At 45.8% G+C, this 25,827-nt stretch overlaps 2 protein-coding genes across 31 annotated transcripts in view; one reads left to right on the forward strand and one right to left on the reverse strand.

Annotated features, from left to right (window-relative positions):
• Positions 1-908: 908 nt before the first annotated feature.
• Positions 909-2,666, forward strand: MRPS34 (mitochondrial ribosomal protein S34). The gene is made up of 3 exons (XM_010218029.2): positions 909-1,269; positions 1,346-1,388; positions 2,237-2,666. The coding sequence occupies exons 1-3, from the start codon at positions 952-954 to the stop codon at positions 2,512-2,514; spliced, it is 639 nt and encodes a 212-aa protein (XP_010216331.2). The 5' UTR covers positions 909-951; the 3' UTR covers positions 2,515-2,666.
• Positions 2,667-6,777: 4,111 nt separating this feature from the next.
• Positions 6,778-25,827, reverse strand: part of MAPK8IP3 (mitogen-activated protein kinase 8 interacting protein 3) — a 63,992-nt gene continuing 44,942 nt past the window's right edge. For 12 of the 30 annotated variants that reach the window (XM_088523175.1, XM_088523159.1, XM_088523174.1 and 9 more), the window contains 20 exons: positions 24,477-24,558; positions 22,322-22,473; positions 21,673-21,729; positions 21,134-21,304; positions 19,391-19,517; positions 18,702-18,797; positions 17,736-17,897; positions 16,656-16,821; positions 16,023-16,208; positions 15,233-15,419; positions 14,345-14,467; positions 13,994-14,074; positions 13,423-13,490; positions 12,478-12,626; positions 12,216-12,387; positions 11,973-12,086; positions 10,597-10,635; positions 8,584-8,763; positions 8,209-8,352; positions 6,778-7,652 (listed from right to left, as the gene is read on the reverse strand). In XM_088523175.1, coding sequence (XP_088379301.1) covers positions 7,531-7,652; positions 8,209-8,352; positions 8,584-8,763; positions 10,597-10,635; positions 11,973-12,086; positions 12,216-12,387; positions 12,478-12,626; positions 13,423-13,490; positions 13,994-14,074; positions 14,345-14,467; positions 15,233-15,419; positions 16,023-16,208; positions 16,656-16,821; positions 17,736-17,897; positions 18,702-18,797; positions 19,391-19,517; positions 21,134-21,304; positions 21,673-21,729; positions 22,322-22,473; positions 24,477-24,558 — 2,578 coding nt within the window. In that variant the 3' untranslated portion in view covers positions 6,778-7,530. The remainder of the gene's footprint in view (positions 7,653-8,208; positions 8,353-8,583; positions 8,764-10,596; positions 10,636-11,972; positions 12,087-12,215; positions 12,388-12,477; positions 12,627-13,422; positions 13,491-13,993; positions 14,075-14,344; positions 14,468-15,232; positions 15,420-16,022; positions 16,209-16,655; positions 16,822-17,735; positions 17,898-18,701; positions 18,798-19,390; positions 19,518-21,133; positions 21,305-21,672; positions 21,730-22,321; positions 22,474-24,476; positions 24,559-25,827) is intronic. The other 18 variants (XM_088523177.1, XM_088523168.1, XM_088523165.1 and 15 more) reach the window with 8 other exon arrangements.

Consider the following 25,827-nt stretch of genomic DNA (forward strand, 5'->3'; position numbering starts at 1 on the left):
GGGCGCACGCGATAGGGCGGCCCTCGTCACGTGGGGGCGGCGGGGAGCCCCGCGCCGCTCTCTCGGGGCGTGACTGCGGCGGCTGCGCTGATTGGTGCGCTGAGCGTGACGTAAGGGGACGTGTCGTGACGTCGCTCGTTCCCTGCACGTGACGCGATAGCGCGGAGCGGAGGTGACAGCGGCCGCCGCCTCCGCCTTCCCCGCTGTTCCTCTGGCCACGCTTGTCTCCGCTTTCCTGCGCTCCGCACGGCCCGCCCGTGCCCCACGGAAACCCGCGAGCGGGCGCCCGGGGAGGGGCTTGCCCTGGGCGCCGGCTCCTCACAGCGTGACTTGCGCTCTGCCCGGCAGCAGCCGCTGTAGCTGCTCTGCGCTTTGTCCCGCGGCTGGGCGGACGGAAGTATCTCGTTCTAACCAATGTTAGCAGATTACGTAGTCAAATCTGCCCTCCGTGTTACAACGCCTCCCTCCTGATTTTCAGTGCTAGGAGAAAAGTCCGTGTTTTAAGAGAAGTAGCAGCCCTTTAAACCAGAGTGTGTGACTCGTTTTGCCATCCACCCCAACCAGCCTTTTTCTTCCGAACATTGACTATGGTTGCCTGCTAAGCAGCTGATTTCTGTGTCTGAGCATCTTTAATAAAGGTCTCTAAAGCAACAGCAGGACAGGGAGGTTTCTTTCTGTACCAGGTGGGGTATTTGGAGCGGACGATGGGTTCAATTCAACACAAACAGCAGCCAGTGCCGGGCGGGGCGCGAGCGGCCGGTCCCGCCGCTCCTTCCCCTCGGCTTCCTCGGCCGCAGCACAAACGTTCCGCCCCGCCGCGCGCGGGCCCGCGGCGCTTCCGGGCGCTGCGCCGGAAGCTGCCGCGCGGCGGAGAGCGGCGCGGTTCGGCTCGCCGTTGGTCCCGGTTCGGTTCGGATCGCATCGCTGAGCCCCGGGCGGGCGGGAGGCGCCATGGCCCGCAAGAAGCTGTACCGGCCCATCGCCGCCATGGCGAAGAAGATCCGCGAGTACCGGGCGCTCAAGAACCGCCCGCGGGACTCGGAGCGCTTCGCCCTGGACTACGAGACGATGCGGCGGCCGCTGACGCAGAAGCGGCTGCCGGTGCTGGCGTGGGAGGACGTGCGGCACGAGAGCCGCCTCTTCACGCTGCTCTGCCGCCTGCCGCTCTTCGGCGTGGGCCGCGTGGTCACGCGCAAGTCGTGGCTGTGGGAGCACCCCGAGCCCTGCTACTGGCTCATCACCAAGGTCAAGGTGGACTACACGGCCGAGGTGGGTCCGCGCGCGGCCCGCGGCGCCGGCCGCCCCTGCCCTGCCCTGCCTCAACCGCCTCTTGTTTCCTTTACAGAACATGGATCATGGCAAGGCCTGGGGCTACCTGACCTTCAGGGGTAAGGACGGCTCGCTTGCTTGGGCATTAAACAAAGCTTCAAACGTTTGTAAGGCCAGGGAATAAAGTGTGGGGGAGAAGCACAGCCTTCCCTTTAGGGAGGGTTTATTTTTCTTGACTTTGCTAATAATAATAATAAAAATATCCATAGCTCAGTTTCTAATGATGGGTCTAGCTCTTCTGTAGAATAGGTTTCCCAGGATATTACGGGAGAGATGGTGTAGGCTGACAGTGGGAAACGATGCTGCACTGACAGGGGTTTAGGGGAGGTAACAGAGTTGACTTCCATCCTTAAACTTCACAGGTAAGACATAGAGTGAAAGCATAAGGATATCCAGGTAAAATGATCAGCAATGTTGGCAAGTAAACTGGAATTGCATGCCCTTGAACATAGATGAGGGAATTTGCCTTTTTAAAAGTCTAATTAATATTTGCTTAATACTAGATATATGTTATTAGTAGAGTTCTTGAAACATTTTTCATTCAAAGTTTTATATATATATATTTCATTAAGCTTCCTATAAACATTCATTATTGTAGAGAGAAATTACTTTTATTCTTTGCCTACAGAAACTAAATCAGTGAGAGATGAAGTGACTTTTTAAATTAAAAGAGGAAATCAACCATAGAATTAGAGCAGCTTGCTTATAGTCTTCTCAATCTGTTTCTGTTTTAATTTCCATGGGCAGAAGTGAGATCGTGTACTTGTAGCAGTGAAAATACCGTGTGATCCTTTCAAAATCTACTGCCAGTTATAGCAGCAGTGATGCTGGAGAGCCTTCACTTGCTGCATTCCCCAGAGGGAATTTGTTCTTGATTGCGTTGTCCACATCATCTTCTTTTACTCAGGCAAAACCGAAGAAGAGGTGAGAGAGATTGACAAAGTCATGTACCATGACTGGCGAATGGTGCCCAAGCACGAGGAGGAGGCCTTCAAGAAATTCACCCCAGTGCCAGAAGAGACCATTCGGTACCTTCCGTACCCGCCTCTGCTCCGAGCCATGATCCTTGCTCAGTGGCAGAAAGAGGGAAAACCAATCACAGAGGAGCCGATGCTTGATCTGGAGAAGGTCACAGCTTCTCGCCCTCAGGTCTCGAAGCAGAAAGCTAAAGGAACACCAGTATAAAGAGTTGTATGATCCGAGCTGCCACGTGCTCTTGCTGGGTGTTAGAAGCATGTCAACTTCTTCCAGAAGGCACATCTGCCTACCGGGCTATGGTGCACCCAGCTTTTCTCACCTCACTTTCTCTCAAGAATGTACAGTGACCTCATCTGAAAGGGTATGGATACATGGAGGGGTTTTTTTTAATATATAACTTCAGTCTGTCACCAGAGGGACCTTGTAGGTTCTCTGTATATTCACTAAACTCATAGCTCCTGTCATTCAGCTACAATTCCGTGGAGCACAGTTCCCTATATAAATCACAGAAAGCTGAAAGCAAATAAGGATTTGCCTTATTTCTCAGAGCTGTTTCTCTAGCAGAATAAATCAGTTCTTACATCTGTAGCACATTTCTAAGAAAATAGCTTGATTTTTCTCTCCTGCTTTCCCTCCTCTCAGCGCATGGAGATCATCAGGATGGTTGGTTGAGGTCAAAGTGGGGAACTTGTGGAGATTCACCCAAGTTACACAGCAGTAAGTGACATAGGAGGAACACAACTTGACTTTGGGTAGGAAGCTTTATTCCCAGAGAGGGCCAGCAGGAGAGGAGAGAAACTTTAATTCTAGTGATGTGAAGTGGGTAGGATCAGCTCTTACTATTTGAAGCCAGCAGCAAACTACCACTCGTTTCAATGCCGTGTCATTACAAAAATGTAATTCCTTAGTGCAGCTCCTGGAGTTGCTGTTGGGTTGGTCACAGTGACGCTTACTTGTGTCATTGCTACCCCAGAGCATAGGGGGAGATTTCTGCACGGTGTCTCCTCAGACTGTAGCCAGAGTGAGCAAATTGCATACCTGGAAACCAAAGGCAAATGATGGTAGAAGACTGACCTGTGTTCAGTGGACTTGTTAACAGAATAGGAAATACAAAAATCACCAGACAAAATGGGATTTTTCCTAACTGCCAAAAAGCTGAGAAAGAAAATACTGCCAGCACGGTGCTCACTAACATGACCCTGTGCTTGAGACTGGCTTTTCACCTCAGCTGCATCGGACTGAGAATATATTTCTAATACATCTACATGCAACTTCTTTAATGGAAGCAGTTATGGATGGGATTTTCCTTATGTTACTATACTATACAGTGGCTTTGTAGGGGAACCACTACCACCCTGAGTGGGGTTAAATCATAGAAGCCCAAATCACCCAGGGTCACAGACAGGAGATACAGAGGCAAAGGTGCCCTCAGCTTCACAGCTGTGCTGCTGTGGCACTCAGTTGATGCTCCTTGTGGAGCAAAAAGGCAAATGTAAAGCAGCAGTGCCAATAAAGCCTCTTTCTTCTCCTGTGCTCTTTTGTGTGTGAGACTTCCCAGGTGGGAGCCTGGGTGACGGGGAATGGTGGGTACTACGCCTGCTCGAGTCCAGCCCACCCTAGTTATTGTACTGGTAGAGATGCTCCTTCTGGGGGCCTGGGGCCTCTTCCAGCTAGTAGGGACAAAAGGTGGATCCCTGATGATCCCTGGGGCTGCAGCTGCAGCCTCATGCACCAGCGGCCTGGTGGAAACCAAGCCCTGTAAGAGGGAGCTCAGCTGCCTCTTGGTGCCCCCATCTCTGCTCCTGGGGGCAGGTGGGGCTGGTCAGGGCAGCAGGTCCCACCTTGGCTCTCGTTCCTGTAGACTCTTGGCACCAAGCCCTGAGACTCCTTGAGCAATGCGTGCTGAGCGCTGTCCTCAATGCTGCACTGAATAACACATTTCAATCGACCCTGTAGTGTGCTGCTAACTGCAATTCTCAAGTGCCCTAGGGAGCCACAGGCAAAGCAGCTAATGAGGAAGCAGCCACGGCTTGTCAAGACATTAAAATCATTTAGGAAGCTAATGGCAAGGGAACCTGCTTTCTGCAACTTTAAAGCCAGACAACTGGCAACGCTACTATTCATAGCCTTATTCACAATCATTTTCACTACTTTCCTCTTGCTCCTTCCATATTATTGCTGCGAACATTCCTTGAGTTAATTAACTCCTATACAACAGGTATGAACTCATACAAATGCTACCAGGACTAGGATGACCAAACAGGTGGAGGGACCCGGCCCCCTGAAGGCAGGATTGCTGAGTGTCACTGACCCCAGGCGCCCCGTCACATAGCACCTTGTATTGAGGGGACGTCGGCAACTCGAGCTCTGGAAGCAGAGACTCAGCTGCTGAACTTGGGGCCTCAGCTGAAGAGGACCCTGCCACCACCTGCAGGGACAGCTGCAGACAGCCAGTAGCTAAATAGTGACCACTGGGGCTCCCTGCCAGGCCAACCCTTCCAAAAGCCTCGCTGCGGGCTGGGCAGGAAGGCCAGTGCCCGGAACACAGCACGCTGGCGCTCGCTGATGTTAACACGTTTATTACATACAGAACAGATATGGTTCGTTGTTTGATAGCATAGGGGACGAAGCATGGGAACGTATTCATACAGCAGTCTCTTTACAGAATGCCATCTTCTGACCGAACAGCGGAGTTTACAGGCCTTAAGACACTTTTTAAAATCCTTTTATAACATACAAGATACTTTACATACATCACAGTGGAGATATGACAGGGAAGTGTGTTGAAGCCAGTCAGCTCTTCACCTTGCTGCCCAGTAGCCACCAAACGCTGAGGAATGTGACAGCAGCAGCTGGTTTTACTTAGCTGTAGCCATCCCCTTTTAAACATGTGCTTCTCTGGGAGGAAAATAAGCATCAAACTGGCAAGGAACCTGTTGATAGAGGCCCCTCCTTATGTCCCATGGGGCTGGTGGGTAACAGGTGACCAGCAGTGTCATCCTGACTGCTAAAACCAGATACAGAACAAGCAGCAAGAGGTAACTGTGGCACTTCTGTGTTTTCGTATGGAAAGTTCTATAGAGCTACAAAAGGGCAGCAACTAGCGCTTTTTTCTCCCTTAAATTAGTTCAAATTAGAAAGTTTACTTGGCATGAACTGTTAGATGTTTGTGGTATCTGCTGCCTAACTGTCTACTTTCTTGTTAGCCTTTATGCACTTTGTGCTGGAACTCAAGGACCCATCCTAGCAGAAAGCATTTCAGGGAAGTGGTGGCAGCAGCTGGAGCTCCCCACTGCACACAAAATCCCCCAGCCGAACGGCAGCCCCAGAGCCTGCTGTGGTGGTGACTGGAGGAAGCCCATCCTGCTGCCTCCTGCTCTCTCTTCTCGAGGAGTAAGTGCGTGTTTGAGCCAGCCCTGCCCACAGGCAGTGACAGCAACACGGCCCCTGTGAATTTGGTGGCTGAAGCCTCTGTTCTCCGGGCACACACCCTTGTCTCTTGGAGGCAGCGCAGGTGCCCCAGCTTTTCTCTGAACTGCAGACCTGAAAAACACGTCAGCTCTGCTAAACCTGGACACTGCCGTGCCCGGCTGGCACTAGGATGTCTCAGTGAGCCCCAGACTTCTGCTCAGCTCAGGGAAAAACAACCACCAGCCTCCCTAAATCCACTGCTAACAACAGCTCCCCGCTCTCATCCTGCACATCCCAAGGGAGCGCTCCAGGGAAGCAGGACTTCTCCTTCTGGAGACAGGGCTGTTTCCACCCTCAGAAAGGAAGGGAATATGTGTTGGACAACGGTTACCTCTGTATCTGGAGCTAGCACTCTAGTCTAAAACTGCTCTTGCTGGCCCCACTTCTTGCTGCTTCTACGAGCAGGACAGGCTCCTGCAATCACACAGTGCTGCTTGCCCAAGTAGGGCAGTCAGTGTTTCCTTCGGGGATCATCATCCTTTTTGGGAGTCAGACACTTCCAGCTTTAGCCCTGTTCAGCAGCAAGGCCAGTCAGTGCTTGTCAAGCTAGGCAGAGAGGCCAGGGGATCTGGCCTCACGCCTCTGTGCGGCCTCCGGCACAACACAGCCCTTCTCTACCTTGACTGCACCCACACAGTTCTTCCTAACCTCACTGCTATGGTGTGGAGGGGGAGACATCCCCTCTGTGCTGAACACCAGCAGCTCCCAGAACGGGACACATCCTCATGAGTCAAGGTGACTTCACTGAGTTAACACACAGCTCATCAATGTATTCTGTACTCGTCTGCATTTTAAAAGCCCTCAAACACTGTACAGAGCCAGCTTTATCACTGAACTTTTCAGATTCACAAAAAGAATGAACTCAAGAGCCTTTTCCTACCTGACATTTTTGTAAGGGGGAGTTGCTGACTTTTCTGTTCTCTAACTAACAAGGTTCCAGCAGCCTTTTGCCACTGCAGATTCCAAAGCCCCTGTGTCCTCTGCCATAGAACACCCATCTTCCATCTGACCCTACTGCACAGCCCTCCCTGGCCACAGTCATCCAGAACAGTCCTGCTAAGACAACAGCAGCAGCAGCAGAGGGAGACCTTCCATTTGTACGTACAAAGAAGGTGTTCCCCACGGTAACTGTTTACGACACTGTTACCCTCTCCAGACAAACAGCAAAAGTAATTCCAAAACCTTGACACTCCTTTCTGTTGAAGATTCCTGGCTTGGTCCTGGCTGCTCTCAGTCTTTGGGATGTTATCCTGTGCTTTCGTGTACCCTGTGGAGAGTGGGCAGGGTGGAAATTTCACTGGTGAAGTAGAAGGGGTTTCCTCTGAGGTGCTGGAGAGTTGTGTTCAACTGTCGCTGCTTTGGTGGGGCTGCTGGGGTGACGCACTGCTTCTCATGCAGGTGGGAGTGAGGCAACCTGCCGGAGAATCCGCACCACCTACCCAGCTCCCGGGCCCTGGGCACAGGGCTTGCACCGTGCTGGCTCCAAGCTTCACTTCATCCATGAGCTGCCATTTCTCTCCTTGTAGATGCCAGCTCCAGAGCAGAACAATAATCCAACCACGCAGAAAGAGCACGGCCCAAGATGAAAGCTGCAAGTTCAGAGGTTAGAAGGGGGTCACAGTCCAAGGCAGGAGCTGTTGCAGTTGTCTGGGGTCGGTTTCCAGCAGTAGGTATAATGCAGGAGTTCTGTATGTACATCTTGGCATTCAGGTGGGAGGAGGGAGACTTACATTGGTAGGAAAGGAAAATTTCTCACTCAGGGATATATGATACTTGCCACACGATAATGTGGCTCCTTTCAGCCTTGGAAAGTACTGGCTTCACCTGGGTGGCATCTCCTGCATTCTCTTCTGTCTCATCATCTTCTCCATCCCCTGAAGAGAGAAAACAGAGTAAAGAAGCAGGAAGGAAAACATAAAGTTACACTGCCCTGGAGTCCTTCACAAGAGGCTAGTACCCCTGCTGCATGACCGCTGCAGCCTCATCACAAACAGCACCAGCTGAAACCTCCCCTGATGCCTGGAGAAGCTTTATAACCACAGGGTGCTCTTCCCAAGCAAGCCTGTATAAATTGGACAAACTGCCTCCAGGAGCAGGGAAGCCTATCACTCTTCAGTTTGAGGAAGCCAAGGTGTATGACACAAAATGACCTAGAGTGCCACAAGGGACACCAGTGTTTGGAGCTGTTAGTACAGCATTTTATTCTCTTCAGAGCCGTTATTGCAGCCTGTGTGGCAGCGCAAGCACAGACAGGGGCAGAGCTTGGCAGCCTTATGTTGCACAAGGAGGTACCCGCTGCCTGCCCTGGCAGCAGGGCGCAGAAGCAGGCGGCCTCCCTTCGCAGGCTGCTCCCCCGCAGCCACGTTCACCCTCTCCAGCGCCGTGGCCGGGCGCCCCGTCCTGCGCAGCCGCCCCAGCACAGGCGCTCACCGATGCGGAAGTCGATGTAGCCTTCCCCTCCGCTCAGCACCAGGACGTTCTTGAGCTTCTGCCCCTCGCTCTCGGTGGCCGCGGTACTGGGGTTCTCCGAGGGGCTATCCAACACGCTCCCGTTCAGCGTCGCTAGAACGTTGCCTGGAACAGGAGGGAGCTGCAGTCAGTGTCTGTGCCCGAGTCCCACACACTTAGCACAATTACACAGACTCCACTGAACAGGTCAATCCCTTCTGCTGGTGAAACCTATTACAGCCTAAACTACCAGGAGATCAAAATGATGCTGACAGCCCTTTGCTGCCGAGCAGCTCCTGCCCCTGAACAGACCACAGCAGAGGACTCTGTACGAGGAAGGGATGTGCTCATCCTTACCAGGCACTGAAACGAAGAATTTGACAGCATCACGGTGGCCATGGAAACAGAGCTGTGCCTGAGCCATGGAGCAATATGGAATGAAACTGCTGGCAGATTTGTCGCTGTTGTCATCGCCGTACACATGGATGACTCCACCAGAGCGGCTGCCCTCTCCAGAGGTGGGTGAGGTTTTGTTGGCTGAGAACAAGGAGAAGGAACATTGTGACAATTTTGGTCCCGTTTACAGATCAAAGAGAACATTTATGAGACATGAAGGAAAAGCTTTAAAGCCGTAGGTCTTTAAAGGTCCTGTGTAAGGAATGTGATACAGAAAACAACACTTGACTACACAGTCCATCTCCCTAATGGGTTGGGTAACACCCACTCATGAAAACAAACTAGATTTCTCATCAAATTTAGTATTTGGCTACTAATGAGATACACATCCCTGGAGGTGGTAAGAACAACCCTAAAGCACACCAGAGACAAAGTCTCTAGGTTGTCCCAATAAATGTCCCTTGCGGCAGCAATTCCATCCAACCTTCAGAAACTGTTTACTGTCCTAGGCATCAGCCTTGGTCTTTCATACTCTGCAGGGTAACCAGAAGTGTTTGCTGCTCCTATGACACAGTAAGGGCTTTTGTCCTTCCTACTCTTGACAAATTACTGCTATTTTTCTCAATCAGTAAACTTGCTCAGTTTCCAAGTCCTTTGCTATGCCAAACTATCAGCATGCAGACTTCTGTGGCTGAGGAAAGCCTCTCTCCTCAGTAAACTCTACAGCTGGGGATGGAGCTGTGGCCTTTCCTCGATTTAGTCCTGATACCAGAAGATGAGCTCTCACGCAAGGAACATCTCCTGAAAGATGTTCACCATCCACAACTTCCAAGGATTTCAGGCTGAGCTCAGGGGCCCACACCAATCATATCCAGACACTGACAGTATCAGTGTTTCCACTCGCAGGCAACAGAGAGAAGTGTTTCCTTTCACATGCACCCACATTAGTAAAAGAAAAATACTACTAAAATTATAAGGCCTACACTTTTTGTTTATTTCTAAAGAGAACCAAATTGCTTGCTTAACTGACAGTAATTCTGTATTTTGACATGGGCTGGATTTCAGTTACTACGGGCCTCAGAAACAAAGACGACTGACTTAGCAGGCTCAAGCCCGGATGCTGAGACAACACACAGATATTTGGATAGGAGAGTGAGAGTCAATGTGTGCAAGTGGAAGATCCCCCAAAACAAAAGCTTTCTGCACTTTTGTGCCTGGGTTTGCTGCGAGGAGCTGCACTTGGATGTTCTCATCTGACTGTAAGGCAGGGCTGGAACTCGTAGTTTGGTCTCCTACCTCAGTATCTTGCTTCTAACAGTGACCCAGCATCAGATGCTTTAAATGGGGGAGAAATATGCTGACAACAGTCCTGGGCAGGCACAGAAATGTCTTTCAGTGAGGAAAAAGTACCTGACTTTTGAGAGGTTGGGGTAAGTCTAAGCATAAATCTGAACAGTGAACTCCAATCCTGTCTTAACTGGCACAAAAACAAGCAATTTGTAACATTTTTCGAAGAAGTCCTTCTTGTATAAAGTCTTGGTTGACTATCCTCAGCTGGGAAGTACCACAGCACCTACTGCCACTGGCCTGGAAACTAATGGGAAAAGCACCCTTGAAAGAACCAGTGAGCAGTCTAGCCCTGGAAATAGCTGACTGAAGAAAACTTTATGGCACAGGTAGAGCTACTCCCCCTCCAAAACCTGTCCTACCAAAATAAGGGAACTACTGAGGAAGAATCAAGTACTCTGGTTACACAAAATAGATGTGATGGCTGGTGAGATGGATGCAAATGTTTTTAGCCATGGAGATTGAGGATATATTCGCTCTTGCAACTGGTCGCTCTTCTGCAACTTAAAATGAGAGAGTGACAAGGGAAATGGCTGGAGAGAACCAAATGGAAGGGCGGGAACGTGATTTCAAAGGTCAATGGGTGCGAAAGGAGTGAGAGCTGAAGGAAGGAGGCAATGGACTTACCCCGGAGCCCAAGGAGTTGGCCTCGGTGGAGGACTACAGCTACGCACAGGCAAGGAGTGGGAACACAGTGGGGCACGGGAAGAAATAGGCAGGATGGGAGAGAAGAAAAAGGTGATTACTGGGAGAAAATTCAGGGAGCAACAGAAATGTATAAACCTAGCAAAACTGTAACAGGAGCTATTGGTTCAGGATCAGTTTCTACCCGCACTACTCTTGCTCATCTTATGCTTATTTTACAAGGACAGATGCAGTATCTGAGGCAGGAAGGGATCACAAAGATCCATTGCTAAAATTCCTAGTGAAAGCTAGCTGTATCCCAACCACACTTTCACAGAAGCCCCAAAGGATAATGTAAGTGGTTTACAGCAGGGAACAAGCATAACTCAGAATTATGACAGCAGCCCCAAGAAAGACTGGGATTAAAACAGATTCAGAAGTGAGATACTGAGATTACAGTGCACAGAGGGGACAGCGTCACTGTCTTCCTCATGTTGGCCTTGGTGATCTCCAGCTCCATGGAGAGGAGGCAAACTGAGTGCCCACTTCCAGGAGAACTAGCACAAATTTGATCCTTTTATACAGCACTCATTTGCTTCTCTGCTTGAAACCATACCTCATTAAACTATGAAACAGACCTTCTGCAAAGGAAAGCTCAATTCTGACCTGGTCTCAGAACAAGATTACCGAGAACTTCAACTAACCTCCCTGCAGTAGAAATTCGCCTGTCAGCTACCGCTGATAGGTCTCCTCACCAGGTCAGATTTAGCTCGATACTGATTTCTGTTTGACTGGTAACAACTGGGTCAAAATTTGACTCAATGAAACTTTCCTATTTTCAGTATCTGGAAAATACTGTCACAGGGATGTTTATATGTCTACACCAATGCAAATTGCCCCAGAGGTCTTGCCAGTGATTTCTCATCTCATAGCCTCCTTTTGAACAAGTCTCTATGTTTTGTTTCTCCTGTTCTCCAGCAGCTCTAGAGTCAGTTCACATCCGTTTGCCCTGTCAAGGTTACACTCAAGAGAAGACTTTGTGGATAGTAGAGGTATGAATGGTCCCCTGAGGAAGAAACGGCTTCAGCTGAACTGAAAGGGACTGATCAAACTGAAAGGGGCAGTAACAATTATCTATTTGGCTTTAGGCAGGTGCAGGCTGAATCTGTTCAACACTATGTTTAATCCCATAATCAAGGAAGTGTTAAACCAAGCTTGAGGTCAGTCGTTGTCAGGACTCTCCAAATACTGCTATGATCCAAATATCACAGGTTCAGAGGAAAAGTATCCAGAAAACCAGAGCCATCTGCCATCCTGCATAAATAACAAGCATTGTTATTTGGGAGATCACAGAAGAATCTCTGATAAATGCCACTTACTCTCTGTCAACGGGATGGAGATGACAACACCGTTCCCTGTCCCTACCCAGAGGCGGTTGCCAGCAATGAGCAGAGCTGTAATCCGTACGAAGGAGAAGCCCAGCTTTCCAGTGCCTAGAAAGGATGCACAAGAATTGGAGAGCCAGTTACATGTGACTCAGGGCAATGCCTGCTAATGAATATTGACACCCCTCTGGTCACAGCAAGAAAGAGGCCATTTACTGACAACCACTACAGCCTCACCTAGCATCTTGCTGACATACGGTTCGATGTCCACATCCTGCAGATGTTGATGGCTGTGGGCATGGTAAAGCCTCAGAGTGGAATCCAGGCGGATAGAAACCCAGACTCCATCTCCAATCCATGCCAGCTGTCGCACTTGGCTCTCCCGACGAGGGTGTGCATCGAAGGATTTCTGAAACGCCAAAAGGTGAATAAATGTGAGTTCATGAACGGTCTACAGTTATCTAGACATATGCTCTGTTTTGTGCAGTTGTTCTCTTACCTCAATCTGCATCGTCCTAGGTTGGATGACGTGGATTTTGTTCTTGTAGCCACACCAGACTCTGTCATACACAACAGCCATGCAGCGGATGGAATGGTGAGTGTGACCCAGGTCCATTAGGTGGTAATTGCTGAGATCCCACTGACCATCTAAGGTAAAAAACATGTTGGGGAAAGATGCACTGGATCTTCCATGAGATGCCAATATGCAACAGAATCATCTATCTTATACTAAATTATACATGTTCAGCTAATACTCAAGTCCGTTTTGCCTCTATCTGTGAATTTTCACTGAATCCATAATGCTACCTGGGGCAATGCCTTGTACTTACCAAACTCATGACGATACAGATTAGTTTGGTGGGCTGAAAGCTCTCCAAATAAGGCTAATTTAAACATCCTTTATGTTGTAATAAAACAAACAGGTTTCCCTAACCATCACGACAAAACCAACAGGGGAATAAAAAAAGACAGTCTAAAGATGACTCTGTGGAAACTTGCCTATGTCTGTTGCATATCCACAGATCGATTCCATCACTAATAGAGCCTTCAACTTCTCTGGGAAGTCATGGGCCTATTTCATTTGCACTGCACAGATGATCTGCTCAGGTACCATACATCTGAGTTGTCTGCATGCATTTAACCTGTGATCTGTGATTGCACAGTACCATCCACACAGCCCAAATGTATCAAACTGTGCAGCACATTTGTTTCCTGGCAAATACTTCCTAGAAATGTTGTATAGTCACTCTGCCTATACTACAAAGTACATGAACACCAATTTTTGTCTAGGAAGTCTCATGAAATGGTGTAAAAATATGCCTATGTCTGTATAATAGCTACTTATTTAAGCATGTATCTGTGTTCAGGCAAGCTGGCACCTTTCTTCCTCAAAGCAGTATAGTTTGTCACACTGCCAAGCTTGCTTTTCTCTGAGTTCTCTTACCCTCTCCTCGGTGGAATATGGCTAGCGTTCCATCTGCCAGCGCAACAAGGACCCTTCCTTTCACGTGTCTGAAATCACAGAAAAGTACATACTTAACAAATCCTGACATCCATGCAAAACACCTTTAGGTTTTCATAACAATTCCTATTCAGTTTGACCCTTGAAGAAATACCCTTCCTTGCACCCTCAGAAGGATCTAAAATTTATACTTTTTATCTTCTGTGTAGTATAAACATAATCCATCAGTTTCTTGTTAAACTTAAATTCCCCTTCACACTATAAACTCCATCAATTTCAACAAATACCACCTAACTTACATCCTTGTGAAATTTGACTTTCTCTTTCCCACTTTTTTTCTCCCAGAATTGCTAATCTCATTTAGTACCTTATTCACTGAACTAGGTCAGATCTGCAACTGAGAAAGCTGTTCAAGATGAGGCTTCCCAGTGCGCCTCAGAAGGGCAAGGAAAAAAAAAAAAAAAAAAAACTGACAGAAGGGCCACCCTCACTAAGTAGTGATCACGCAGGCACTAAGTGTCACCCTCCGGTGTCCCCAAGCATGCACACTTACACTAGGCTGAGTACAGAATCCTTCAGCTTTATTGAGTGCAGACACTTCTTCCAGTTGGATACAGCAGAATGCACATAAAGCCTGCAAAGACAAATCAGAGAGTTAGCAGCAAGGCCCCACACCTTCTGCCTGACAGAGGTCAACTACGTTCCTTTTTTCTGGTAAGAAAAGAATGTACAGAGTGACATTACATCACAGTGCCCAAGATGAGCTAAGCGCTCAAAACAATGATAACTGATGAGTGAATGCTTTCCTAACTCCAGAAACATAAAATGAACTAGAGGACTTGGAAAGTAGATCCTGAAGGACCATGCAAGATGACAGAGTTCTGCCAGCTCCTGGGGCACCTACCAGCCATTTTGTGCTCCCAGCCACATGGTGGGGGCAGCACTGGTGCAAGTCCCAGCAGCATCCCCGTTCAATTCCTGATCTGTTGACCCTGTGCTTGACTCTGTCTTCTGCTGCCCGTTCTCACTGGAGAGAGAACATTTTTATTAATAGCAGAGAAAAGAATTCCCATTTATGCTCAGTCTGCACTGTGCAAATAGATACAGACACTGTACATACAGATGGCTTCTCTTCAGTCTTTTTTGATTGCTTGACTCCTGAATCTGCAATTTGCAATTTATTCTTCCCCCACAAAACAATTAAAAAGTACTTCATAGTTATATAACCAAAAAGTGTTTAGCAGTAGCATCATATAAGCAGTATTTTCGCTGTTCATTTCCAACCCCAAAGAATGTGGGATTAATGTATAGCATTCACTTTTCTAAAAGCAATATCTATCCAAGATTTCCAACTCACTATGTTGGTGCTCCCAGTTCTTCAGTTCAACACTTCAGTCTTTTGCATAAGAATTTTTGAGTCTTCTCATTACGTTTACAACATATTATAGGTACTAGTAGACTAAGTTTATAAGGAAGTGATGAGCTCCTCTGGCAGGAACATTAAATGCAGTGTATTTGACAGGATCTATTTCAACAGCAAAATTCTCTAAATTCACTTTGCAAGATCAAATATTTGCTCTTTAAAAGCTGCAACACAGACTGCTGCAGGCTAAACCATGTTTATTTTCATTTAATTTCTTCCTCTCCCTATCATTCCATCTGTAATACTCTGTGGGCACAAACATGGAAAGAATTGGCACTTTGTGAAACTGAGGAAGTCAAGCTGGTTCTCCTTGCTTACACCTTATGCAAACAGCAGATAAATAGCTGAGGTGACACATGGGCAGCCTACCTGTTCTGCCTAGGAGGTGCCTGAGGAGGGACTGGATCTGTAAACACATGCTCTGTGAGTGGCCCGGGCTGGACCTGAGCAGATTCGGTCTCACTTGTACCATTCTCTGGTATCTCGGTAGCTTCTGTTGCTTCCTCAGTAGACTGGGACTGGTTGATCTTCCCATTGCAGACAGCAGCCACCTCACCTGAAAAAGACACACGTTGCAAGATGTACAGTAGGCTGAAGACTGTGGTGGAAGTTAGCTATACAGAAACCTGGCTTTCAATTTTTAACCTATCCTTCCTTGTCCAAGACAATCAAGCCCTGAACTTGCATTAGACAGCAATTTATCCAGAGTCTTTTCTGCTCTAAGGAAAATACAGGGTATTTTGAAGTCGGGCACAATCTACAACTAGCAAAGCACCAGAAGTTCACTGAAGTTGTCACTACAGTAATTAACCAACAAGAACATAATTTACTTTTTCATGTAGGTTTAATTGACTTAACAACAAGATATGTCCCAGAGAAGAAAGAATTGAGAACAGAAGCAAATGTAGCGGGGCAAGCACTTATCACCTGTCCAAAATACTCCGCTTCACCACAGCCTAGGTGCAGGATCCATCACTCAGAGGAAAGAGGGGCTCTAAAGGGAAAAGTATCAAAGGGGCTTTGCCCTTCTTGTATGGAGTTAAATTGAGGTTCACCAAGTTGTTAAGTTGGGGTCAGGAAGGTGCAGCTGTAAGACTACAAGCTCGTAAGGGATGAGCTAAAACTGGACTACTGTTAAATTTTATGTCCAGAGACTCACTCTGTCCCTTGTCCAGCACAGGCGTGTCACCACGCGAGGAGCAGTTGCTTCGTGGCACATTGCAACGGGTCGCACAGCCCACCAGAGTGATTCCTGCCAAGACACCATCTGTTCCAGACGACTCTTCAGGATTAACATCTCCCTCCAAAAAGATCTCGCCTGGAGGATAATCACTCTCACTGGCCGCTGAAGGGCAAAGAACAAATTCTCCCATAAATCTAGCAGTCACTGCTAATTTAAATGTAGCAGTACTCCTGAGGTAGCCATACAGATGGAAGATGCTGATCCTTGGAGCTCAGTAGCCCCAGGGAGGCACCACAGCATCTACCAGCACCATGGCAAGTGCCCTCATCCTAGCCATCAACATGCAGGGCAGTTAGAGAGCCCTCCCAAACCTGGGCAAGGCTTGTTCCCAAGAGCCATCCTGCATGTGCCGAAGGAACCACTTACTAAATGCTCATCAAGATCTCCACAGAATAGCCCTAGGAGAAGGCAAGATCTGCGTTATGGTCTTGAGGGACATTACTCAAGCAACTTCTATGGGTTAGTTCTGAAGTAAGGACACTATTTGTGACTCCTCAAAGGAGTACGTGACCCTGGGCAGATAGGAGCCAGTGTCTGGGCCCTACTTACCAGGGATGCTGGAGATGCAGAGCACGTGAGCATTGCAGACTGTGAACTGGTCCACCACTGTACCAGGCTGATTGGCATCAATGATTACAACTTTACTTGTTGACAGGGTACTGGTGAGGATCCAGACACGACTGGATGTGGCATCCATTTCATGAAGCTCCTTTGCCTTCAGGAGAGCAAACACACAGAAGAATCAGTGCTCCTCTCAGATCAGAGTAAGCCAAACAATGCTCAACAACATTTGTGTATGTAGAGACCACACTGCCAGCTCTGGAGAGCCAAAATCTCCTCCCAGCTGAGAAAATAAACAATACAAGCAATGCAAATTTCCTTCACGTCACTGCACTTGTATTTGGAACCCCAGCCAAGGGGGTGTTGTCATTAGTTTTTCTTCTAAATTGTCTCATTAATGTGTCAGAGCACGTGTTTCAGATTGAATACCATGGATCTAGGATACACAAACTAACAGACTAAGCAAGCTAATTACAGAAACACCGTAAGACAACATTATGATACAGCTATGAAAAAAAAAACATAAACCAAAAGGATAGAAAATCAAATTATCATCTGCAAGTTACAGCTTGGTTCTTAAAAATAATTTAAGACTATCTTAAGAATTTAAGACTACCTTAAAAAACAGAGCTGGAAAAAATCTCAAGAGATTCCTGAATCAAATGGACTAATGGACTATACTAGATCTGTGTCCTTTTTAATAAAGCTTCTCCTCTCCCCTCCCCTCCCGCCCCCCCCATTTTTTTTTTTTAATTTCCAGAGATGAGGATTTCAGAAGCTTCCTAGCAACTTCATTAACTGCCCTTATCATAGGAAGTTTTTCCAAACTCTAAATGTGTTTCAAAAGCAGAACTTGAAATATTTTATAAGAGAAGACTTATTCCAGACCACACAGAGTTACTGTCAGAGCCAGGACACCACAAACCCTCTCCACAGGACGATGCCTCAGGAATATTGAAACAGCTGTAACTCCAGGAAAAATTTAACCCAGTGAATCCTACTAAGCTACCAAGACGGGAGGCAGATTAAAAATCAGTGGTGAAAAAAAAATCAGCTTCCTTTTCTCACCTTTTTCTTTTCAGGAGATGTATGATTGCTCTTGTTGTTCTCTCCTTCTACTTCTCGGTCACAGGTGAGAGGATCACGCCCAGGTTCCAGTTTCTGTCCATTCCCAGATTCCTGCTCAAAAGGTCTCCATCCCATGAGATTGACTCCAGCTGCACACCACAGCTAAGTAAGAAACAGAAATCTTAATTTAAGAATGCTGGAGACTCCAGGACCTTATGAAATTTTGACACTTTTACAAAGAACTGTATGCACATACTAAACCCCTACAAAATTTAGGTTTGTAACAATAGATTTTGTTGATTTCTACTAGAAGAATTGTCAGTTTTGACAGAGGGGAAAGAAAAGGAGCTCCACTGAAAAAGTGTTAAATATATGTCTTTTCTGTCAGTCTTTAACACGACATAAACTAGATGCACAAACCAGAGATTTTCAAGAGAAGAAAGTAGGGATTGTTCCCTAGGGGTCTGACCAACATTTCCCCTCTCAGTAAAACATATTTAGTACAGGTTGGAAATAAAGAAACAGCTCTTAGAGTGGGTATCTGGGTGTTATAGCCTAGCAGAGGATGAACCCAGAAGGGTCTGATGCTACTCTTTCCTAGTCCCTTCTCCTCTCCCAGCCTTGCACTGTTCTGCTTCCCTGCACTTCCCTCTTTGCCTAGACTTGTTAGATCCTAGAGCACAATTCAAGGAGCTAAGCCAGCAAAAAAATAAACTCCTCCAAAAGGAAATCTGCTTGTTTAGATCCCTACATAGTGAATTGATTAGAAGCACACTACCTATCTCCTGACAAATAAATTCAGCCAGCTATTACCAGGTAGCTTTTTAGGAGAATGCTGGACATAGTATTATATTATCACTACATACTGGATTTGTCCAAAATGATATGGAGAAATACTGAACAGACTATTGCTCACATTTTCCATGCCCTCCTTCCGCACTGGAATGGAATGTGGAGACAACATACCTTCATGGTTGGGTCCTTCTCTACTAGTGGACGACAATATACAGGCACGGGGACGTTCTTCATGCGAGTGTCTTCCTGGCCACCATTGGGACTCAGCTGTGGGGTAAGAGAAGAAGGGAAAGACAGTACAAGAGACTACACACAAGGCTACTGCAACAGAGATGCAACCAATAGCCTGGAATGAAGCTTCTGAGCTTCAGAGAGGGGATGCCAATGGCAGCTGATGCTTCATCTCACATGTTGTGTGAAACAGAGTGTGTAAAGGGATGGGATCAGCCTACCTGAAAGAACGTCTCGCTCATCATAGAGGGTTTTTTGTTTTTATAATTCTAAATGATTGGAAGTGTTCTCATAGCACAGGTAAAATATCCAATGTGCAAGTCCAGATAGAATAACACAAGAAATAAAAACAGGTACTGGGCTCTGGATGAAGAGAGTTAACTCTGTTTTAGGCTAGGTTCTTTCAGCACCATTCATGTAAAAGAATGTCCTCTCTATAGACTTTGGTGCAGATACAAAAAGGATATATTTAATCTCTGTCTACAATTATCATACAGATAAAACATGAATATTATACTTCTAAGTGGAATATTTAGCAACTAAGGCTACAGAATTAGATCTTCCCTGATGTCACTATAAATAGGATGACACATTCTCTTCCCTCAGCCTCTCAGGGGAGTGGTCCCTACCTGCTTGTACTTGGCAGGGAGACTCCAGCCACAGGCTTGCAGTCGCCCATCATCATTCCTCACGTGCTCCCGGACCTGGCGGTACTGCTCCCGCTTCTGCTCGCGACGTGCTGAGGAGGTACAGTCACTGAGGAGAGAAGCCACAGTGTTATTTCTCCAACTGTGTTCAGAATCAGAGGCAAGAGGTCCAGGATGCGTGGCCACAACAGGGAGAAGAAAAAATGGACAAGAAGTCAAAGAACACAAAGCAAAACAAATCCATCCTTGCACAAGCAGAAAGGAGATGTAGGAAATCAGAGACAGGGAAAAAATAGAACAAAACAATAAACAGAGACACCTTAAGTAGTGTACCTAAGCAACCCTAACCTCTAATTCCCTGTTACCTGGACAACTGTCATCTCCATTTCTGTATTCTAAGAACCCTTCAGAAACACGGAATCAACCTTCTATAAGATCATACCAATTTTTGCTTAACAAGCTGTTTCAAGTTGACTGATCTAATGTCTCCATCAAGAAAGCATTCAGACTTCTTCCCTTTTTTATTAGTCAACTGTTTATTTTTCTGTCCATTTTAAGATTTCTTCTGCTGACTAGGGAAATATGCACAAATTGTACTGCTTTCAACAGAATTACTCCAGCTTTGCACTGGCAAATCTAAGAGGATCAATTTGTGAGCTCTTAGGATACGTTTTACTATAAACAAAGGATGTGTGCTGTCAGTTCCAGCCCTCAATAGGTTTTTAAAATACCACAGATCCACAGTACAAACAACATCAGCAAAAACCCAAGCCAAAACAACTCCCCTCCACATATAAATATATATATGGACATACCTACTTAAAACAAAAAAACAATCCCTCACTAAAACAAAACAGTTCCTTGCACATGCTTCCTCTCCCGGGGAGAGGATGAGAGAACAAACAGCTTCTAATGGTGGTTGGTTACATTATTTAATGCGCTATTGGAAAGCACTCAGACGCCACATGATAACTCTGAAATTGTAACTAGAATTGAACTGCACAGTGAGTATCTATAAAATATAAATTCACTCTCAAAAGTAAACCTCTCCAGCCATTCCACTGCCTTTCCTACAAACTTTACCACCACATTCTCCAAAGTCCTTTCACAAAAACAGCACAAACTAAACAGTAACACTTCATAACGGTAAAATGCCATGACACATTCTAAAGTCCAGTAAAGCAGAAAATAGCTTTTTCACTTTTATCAGAGGTATAAAAGGCAGAGGACTCTGCAGTAGCAGTAAGCTCTTTTTCTTCATATTTAGCATTAAACTTAAACACACTGTAGAGAAAACCTTTATTTTTACCAAAATTCTTTGTCAACAGACCTGGATATTTTCTCCTCTATCTCAATGCTACTGTCATACTCTACCACAAAACCCTTCTTCACCCCCTCACACACAAGAGCCAAACTCAGGTTGAGGCCAACTCTGAGGCCTACTGTGGTCCCTGCTGACATGAATCATAATGGCCTAGAAAGCCTGTGGAAGCAATGGCAATCACATGCTTGGGAACACAAAGTTACTGCCAGTTTGCTGAGCTCATCTGTGTGGCAAATGCTGAGTGAAAAATCAAAAAGATAAACACTAGAGTCAGAAACTTATTAACACTACTTGGACTACTTTTTTTTTTCCCCACTGGAAAACAGCTCATGTAAAAAAAGTCAGCAGCTATTTGGCATAACTGCTGGGGGATCTGGCTTTGCACTTAGCACACGACTCACTCTTCGGGGAAGAATTCAAGAGTGCGGCTGCCGGAGGAGATCTGGCACATGGTGTGACTGCGACGCTGGCTGAATCCTGCCGTTGTTGGAGACTTGTAGTGGATGTTCACCGATGGGTAGGTCCTCTTTGCTGGTGGGGGACTTGAAGACGAGCTGAACAGACGGCTGAAGCTAGAGACAGGAAAAGGTAACAAATAAGAGAAAAGGGAGATAATCCAACACAGATTCATAGGAGGGGAAGCCAGAGGAACAAAATCAGGGACTTTAAGCCCTTCTTGAGAACTGCCCTACTTCATTTATTATACACATTTTTCCATTTCAGGTATTTGTTCTCAGATTGTAATCTTTCTGAGTTTGTAAAACCAAATTGCTATGAATGTTCAGAGCTGATTTTAACTAAACAACAAAGGAAGCCCATGTAGTCAAAGGGTTCAGCTAAGAACGCTTTTAGCGTTAACACCAGAGGAAGTTGATGTGTAAGATAGAAATGGAAACACTTTCCCTTTTCTTAATCTTAAACAAACCACCAAAGGACTCACAATTGCCAAATAGTGGACTTCTTTTTCTCCTGGACGGATGGGTGCTCACGGGACGCTCTAAGGACAAACACAGCAGACACAAGTTAATTTCAGTATTTTCTACCCAAATTCATGCCAACCAGCATGCCATTTCCATCAAGCAAGTTATATCAAAACCCCAAATTAAATTTAACAACATTTCAAAACACAGCAGAGGAAGTGACATATAGTCTTCTTCAACGGGAGCACATCTAGCAGGCTTTTCCTTCAACTTTCATATTAAGTGCAAATACGTTTGTTCAATTCCAAGTTTTATCAAGGCCCCTTAATGTTATCAGTACCAGAATGACCCCCTGGTAATCACAAACCCCAGAATTCACTAATTAAAAGCAATCCTCCCCAGTACAATTTCTCCTAGCCTAACTAGCACACAAAAAAACAAGATAAACAACTGTTCAGGCTCTTCAAGTTACTATGGCAACTCTAGTCTTGATTTGGAACTCAGGTTCAGGAATAAGAGTGAAAGAATTGTGTATCACAAGAGGAGCCTCTACAAGTTCAGAAAAACTTACAGCATTTCTCAAACCAGTATCTTCATAAGGGCTTCACCAACCACAAGGCTTAACATGGCCAGGTTCTGTCCTAAATGGGATTGTTCACCCAGCCTTACCTGATCATCTCTGTCCACCTTACAGCCTCCTGGAGCTCCATCAACCTCTCTTTGTATTGATTGCGTTCCATCAGAACCCGGGCCATTTCCACACGTGTGAAGCGGCGACGCTGAGCTATGGGAATGTTGTCCTGTAGAGGGGAGGAGCACTGCTTCAGCCAACAAAAAAATGTAAGGGGATTGATGTTAGTACTGGGGAAGTCAGCAGAGAGACATATTTGTTAGTTCTCTTCCTGTTCTGTTTAACTACCCCCTACCTTCCCCACGTGAGGTGCTAATTCTAGACCAGTGATCTTCAAACTGTGACCCATGGACCTCTTGATGTTCAGCAAACTCATGTAAAATAGAGCAACACCTCTGCATTGAAAACTTTATCCAGAGATTATCATCAATAAGGTGTTTTGGTGGCCTACAAGGAATTTGGAGTTGATAGTGGTCCATTGGTCCAGTAAGTTTGGAAACCACAGTCTTATTTAACAGATTTTGTACCAAATCTAATCACAAGTGGCAGGGAGCAACACAATGCTATGTGTCACCTCGGCAGGAGTAGGATGGAGTCAGTCTGTTAGTACACACTAAGCAGATAAAGCTGCAGGGCACAGAAAACTAAAGAAAGTCCTTCTCCTCTTTACCTGGTGTGACATAACTCACCTGCTCATTCTCAGAATATGGCTGAGGGCTGCTTCCCTCTAACCACTGTGCAGCATGGATAAAAGCACACGTTTGAAATTCCCAGTTTCAGTTATTTCCCTTGCTAACTGGTGCTACAGCCCCAAATGTTCACATATACAGAGGAAGTGTTCTGATAGTGGTCAATAAGTAATAGTTTTGTAAAAAATATTTCTAAGGGCAAAATGAAACACTCTTTACAGTTCACTAGGCCCAAGCTGCCAGCTCAACAAGTTCAGAGACACTAGTTAGTGTCACATATGAGCAAACTTTTTAATAATTCAGCCCTGAAAAATCTACAGTTCCAATATTTGTGTGGCCACCTGCAAGCCCAGAAACATGACTCCGGAACTGCAAGACTCACACAAAAATTAGTACTCAGGAGCCCTTCTGCATCCAAGGATCACTATGGGATTTTAATAATCTCTTTGTCATACAGGGAGCTTTCAGATACGATGTCCTGAAGGTTGTTAAGAAAGGACAGAACAGCTAGCTTCTATTTCCCAATTCCTTGCAATCTCTCTGTTCCCAAGGCCATTCCTACACTACTGCCTTGCATTTCTACAACTCTAGGTTCCCAGGGTGGGGACATAACATGGTCTTTTAAGGAAGATACATGGCTTTGTGTTGGGAAGAAACAGGAATGACATTCTATACCCATCTTTTGAGAGCTACCGGAATAAGCTGGGGAAAATACCTGCCTAAAAAGAAATCCTAAGGATTTGGGAAACTCATTACTAAGAAGTGGCACTGAGTTTGATTCTAGATAGAGGAAATCCAAACTCAGTCTGGCTGAGCTGCAACAGCACAAACTAGGCAACCTCCTCTTCAGGCTCCCAGACTTAGAATAAACCTGTATGACCAGCCAAAACAGGAAGTATGTAAATGAAAAGGAATTTAAGACCATCCTTTTCATCTTTTACAGACAGTCGGTCAGCTCAACTCAAGATGAGCCAGTTCTCTTCTGCAGCTCACAAAAACAACTTGCACATCTTCCTTTCTATCTAAATCCAGCAGACTAAGCTCCCCCTGCTATAACCCCAGTTACTGCATGATATTCTCACAACTTAGAGGTTCATAGTCACTACAAGACAATTTTGAGAAGCCTGAATATTCTAAGACTCTATGCGAATCCCAACTGCACATTAGGCTATCTGTAATTCAAAAGTGGGGAAAACCACATAAAAAGGGAAGGTGCTGGGCAGGTTACTGGTCTAGCACCATTTGGCAGAAACCACTTCTTACATTGTATCCTCGCGGTATTACACATCTATTTTGGCCAAACCATGGTTTGAAAGACATAGGTAGGGGTAATCTCCTATCATTTGGCTATTGCCAAACATCAAGATAATCTGCAGCTGACCTGCTCTGGCTTCATCTTAACAAAGGCTGAACAGTCTCCACCTGAAGACTCATATACACAGAGTAATACAGAATAAGTACATAAACCCCCTTTCCCCGCAGGCATTTTAGTAATGTAATATACCAATTCTGTACAGAGATAGCTGCTTACATCCTCCACCTCCTCTTTGGGTTCTCGTCGGGCAACAATCGCTTCAGATTTCACTCTAGGAAACAGAAAGAAATGCATCAAACCAGCAAGGGATACAGTGACCTACACTGCTGCGAATGAGGTGTTTGCAGGAGGAGGATCATCTACCAAAAGATCTAGAGGCATTACAGGGCAACATTCTCAAACCATGAGATGTACCTCCAAATAATGAGAAGCTTCTCTATTTTGTTTCTTCCACATGGGACATTAGCCCATTTCTTTGGAAGATTTTAAACGGGAGCTAGGCTCAAAAATACTGGTCACTATCTACCTCACAGCCACCATCTATGTTCAGCTACATCTTAATTAAATTGACTGCTGAGCAGCCAAAATCCTGGCTTAATTTCTTCTCCTGGACTGCTTCTCTTTTCAAAGCAGTGAAAAATCCTCAAATATGAAGGACTATATGCGCTAACAGTGAGGAACAGCACACCAAATATATGTTAACAAAATATTTACAGTATTTTTCAGTATTTCTTTTAAAAACATACTAAGCTCCATTCCCATTTAAATCACAAGTATTTTTTATTGACAGCAAAGGCATTGTGGAAAAAAAAATCTCACTCCTTGTCTCTTAAAAAGGTACACCAGCCAGTTAAAAGCCTGGGTCCCTACTACATTACTACAAGATGAGACACTGAAAAAGATATTTCAGAAAATTGCTTCTGTATGTCTGCTGCCTGTGAGACTCTTTTCATTTCAGGCATTTTCAACAATGACAAGAAACTAGTCTGTGTCATTCCTGGTGATGCTCTGTTCAAATTAGAGAATAACAGGTATCCTGGAAGATTCCAGCTGCAAATTAAGCACTGCTCTCCCATTCAAGATTTCATACTACAGTGTAGAGCCAGTCAACATACGATTATGTAGCTCTGAGCCCTACTGGGCAATTTTAGCTTTATGGATGTGATATGATCACAGGCTTTGCTGGGCATTCAACCTTAAATTTCTGTAGTTTGAGCAGAAAATAAGAAGTGGGATCCCTTCAAACACTACCCACATAGGGCTCTAAAATCTCTCCTGTTCTCCTCCTCACTCTTACCTTGAACAAAAGAATAATTAATAATATTGACATTTAAATACTGTTTGCAGAAATCTGTATTGGCTCTTTCATTAAAAGAATGCGCATTCATCCCTTTTAGAACTATCCTGGCTGCTGCAAGGATCAAGATCTTGATAGTTTCCTCAAAAATTATTCTTTTAGTAATCTCCCTATTTCTTTTTAATTACAATTTTCTGAAAGGTTCACTCCAGGGAGACTGGATTTGCAATCGCTGCTAAGGGA

Source organism: Tinamus guttatus, unplaced genomic scaffold, assembly GCF_059628265.1.
Source record: "Tinamus guttatus ecotype Peru unplaced genomic scaffold, ASM5962826v1 Tinamus_guttatus_pri_ptg000172l, whole genome shotgun sequence".
NCBI classification, from domain to species: Eukaryota; Metazoa; Chordata; class Aves; order Tinamiformes; family Tinamidae; genus Tinamus; species Tinamus guttatus.

Bases quoted from the DNA above. Each gene is read 5' to 3' on its own strand.
- MRPS34 (XM_010218029.2), top strand. From the start codon at position 952: ATGGCCCGCAAGAAGCTGTACCGGCCCATCGCCGCCATGGCGAAGAAG. The intron at 1,270-1,345 runs GTGGGTCCGCGC...TTTCCTTTACAG, and splicing joins AGGTGGACTACACGGCCGAG to AACATGGATCATGGCAAGGC. The intron at 1,389-2,236 runs GTAAGGACGGCT...TCTTTTACTCAG, and splicing joins GGGCTACCTGACCTTCAGGG to GCAAAACCGAAGAAGAGGTG.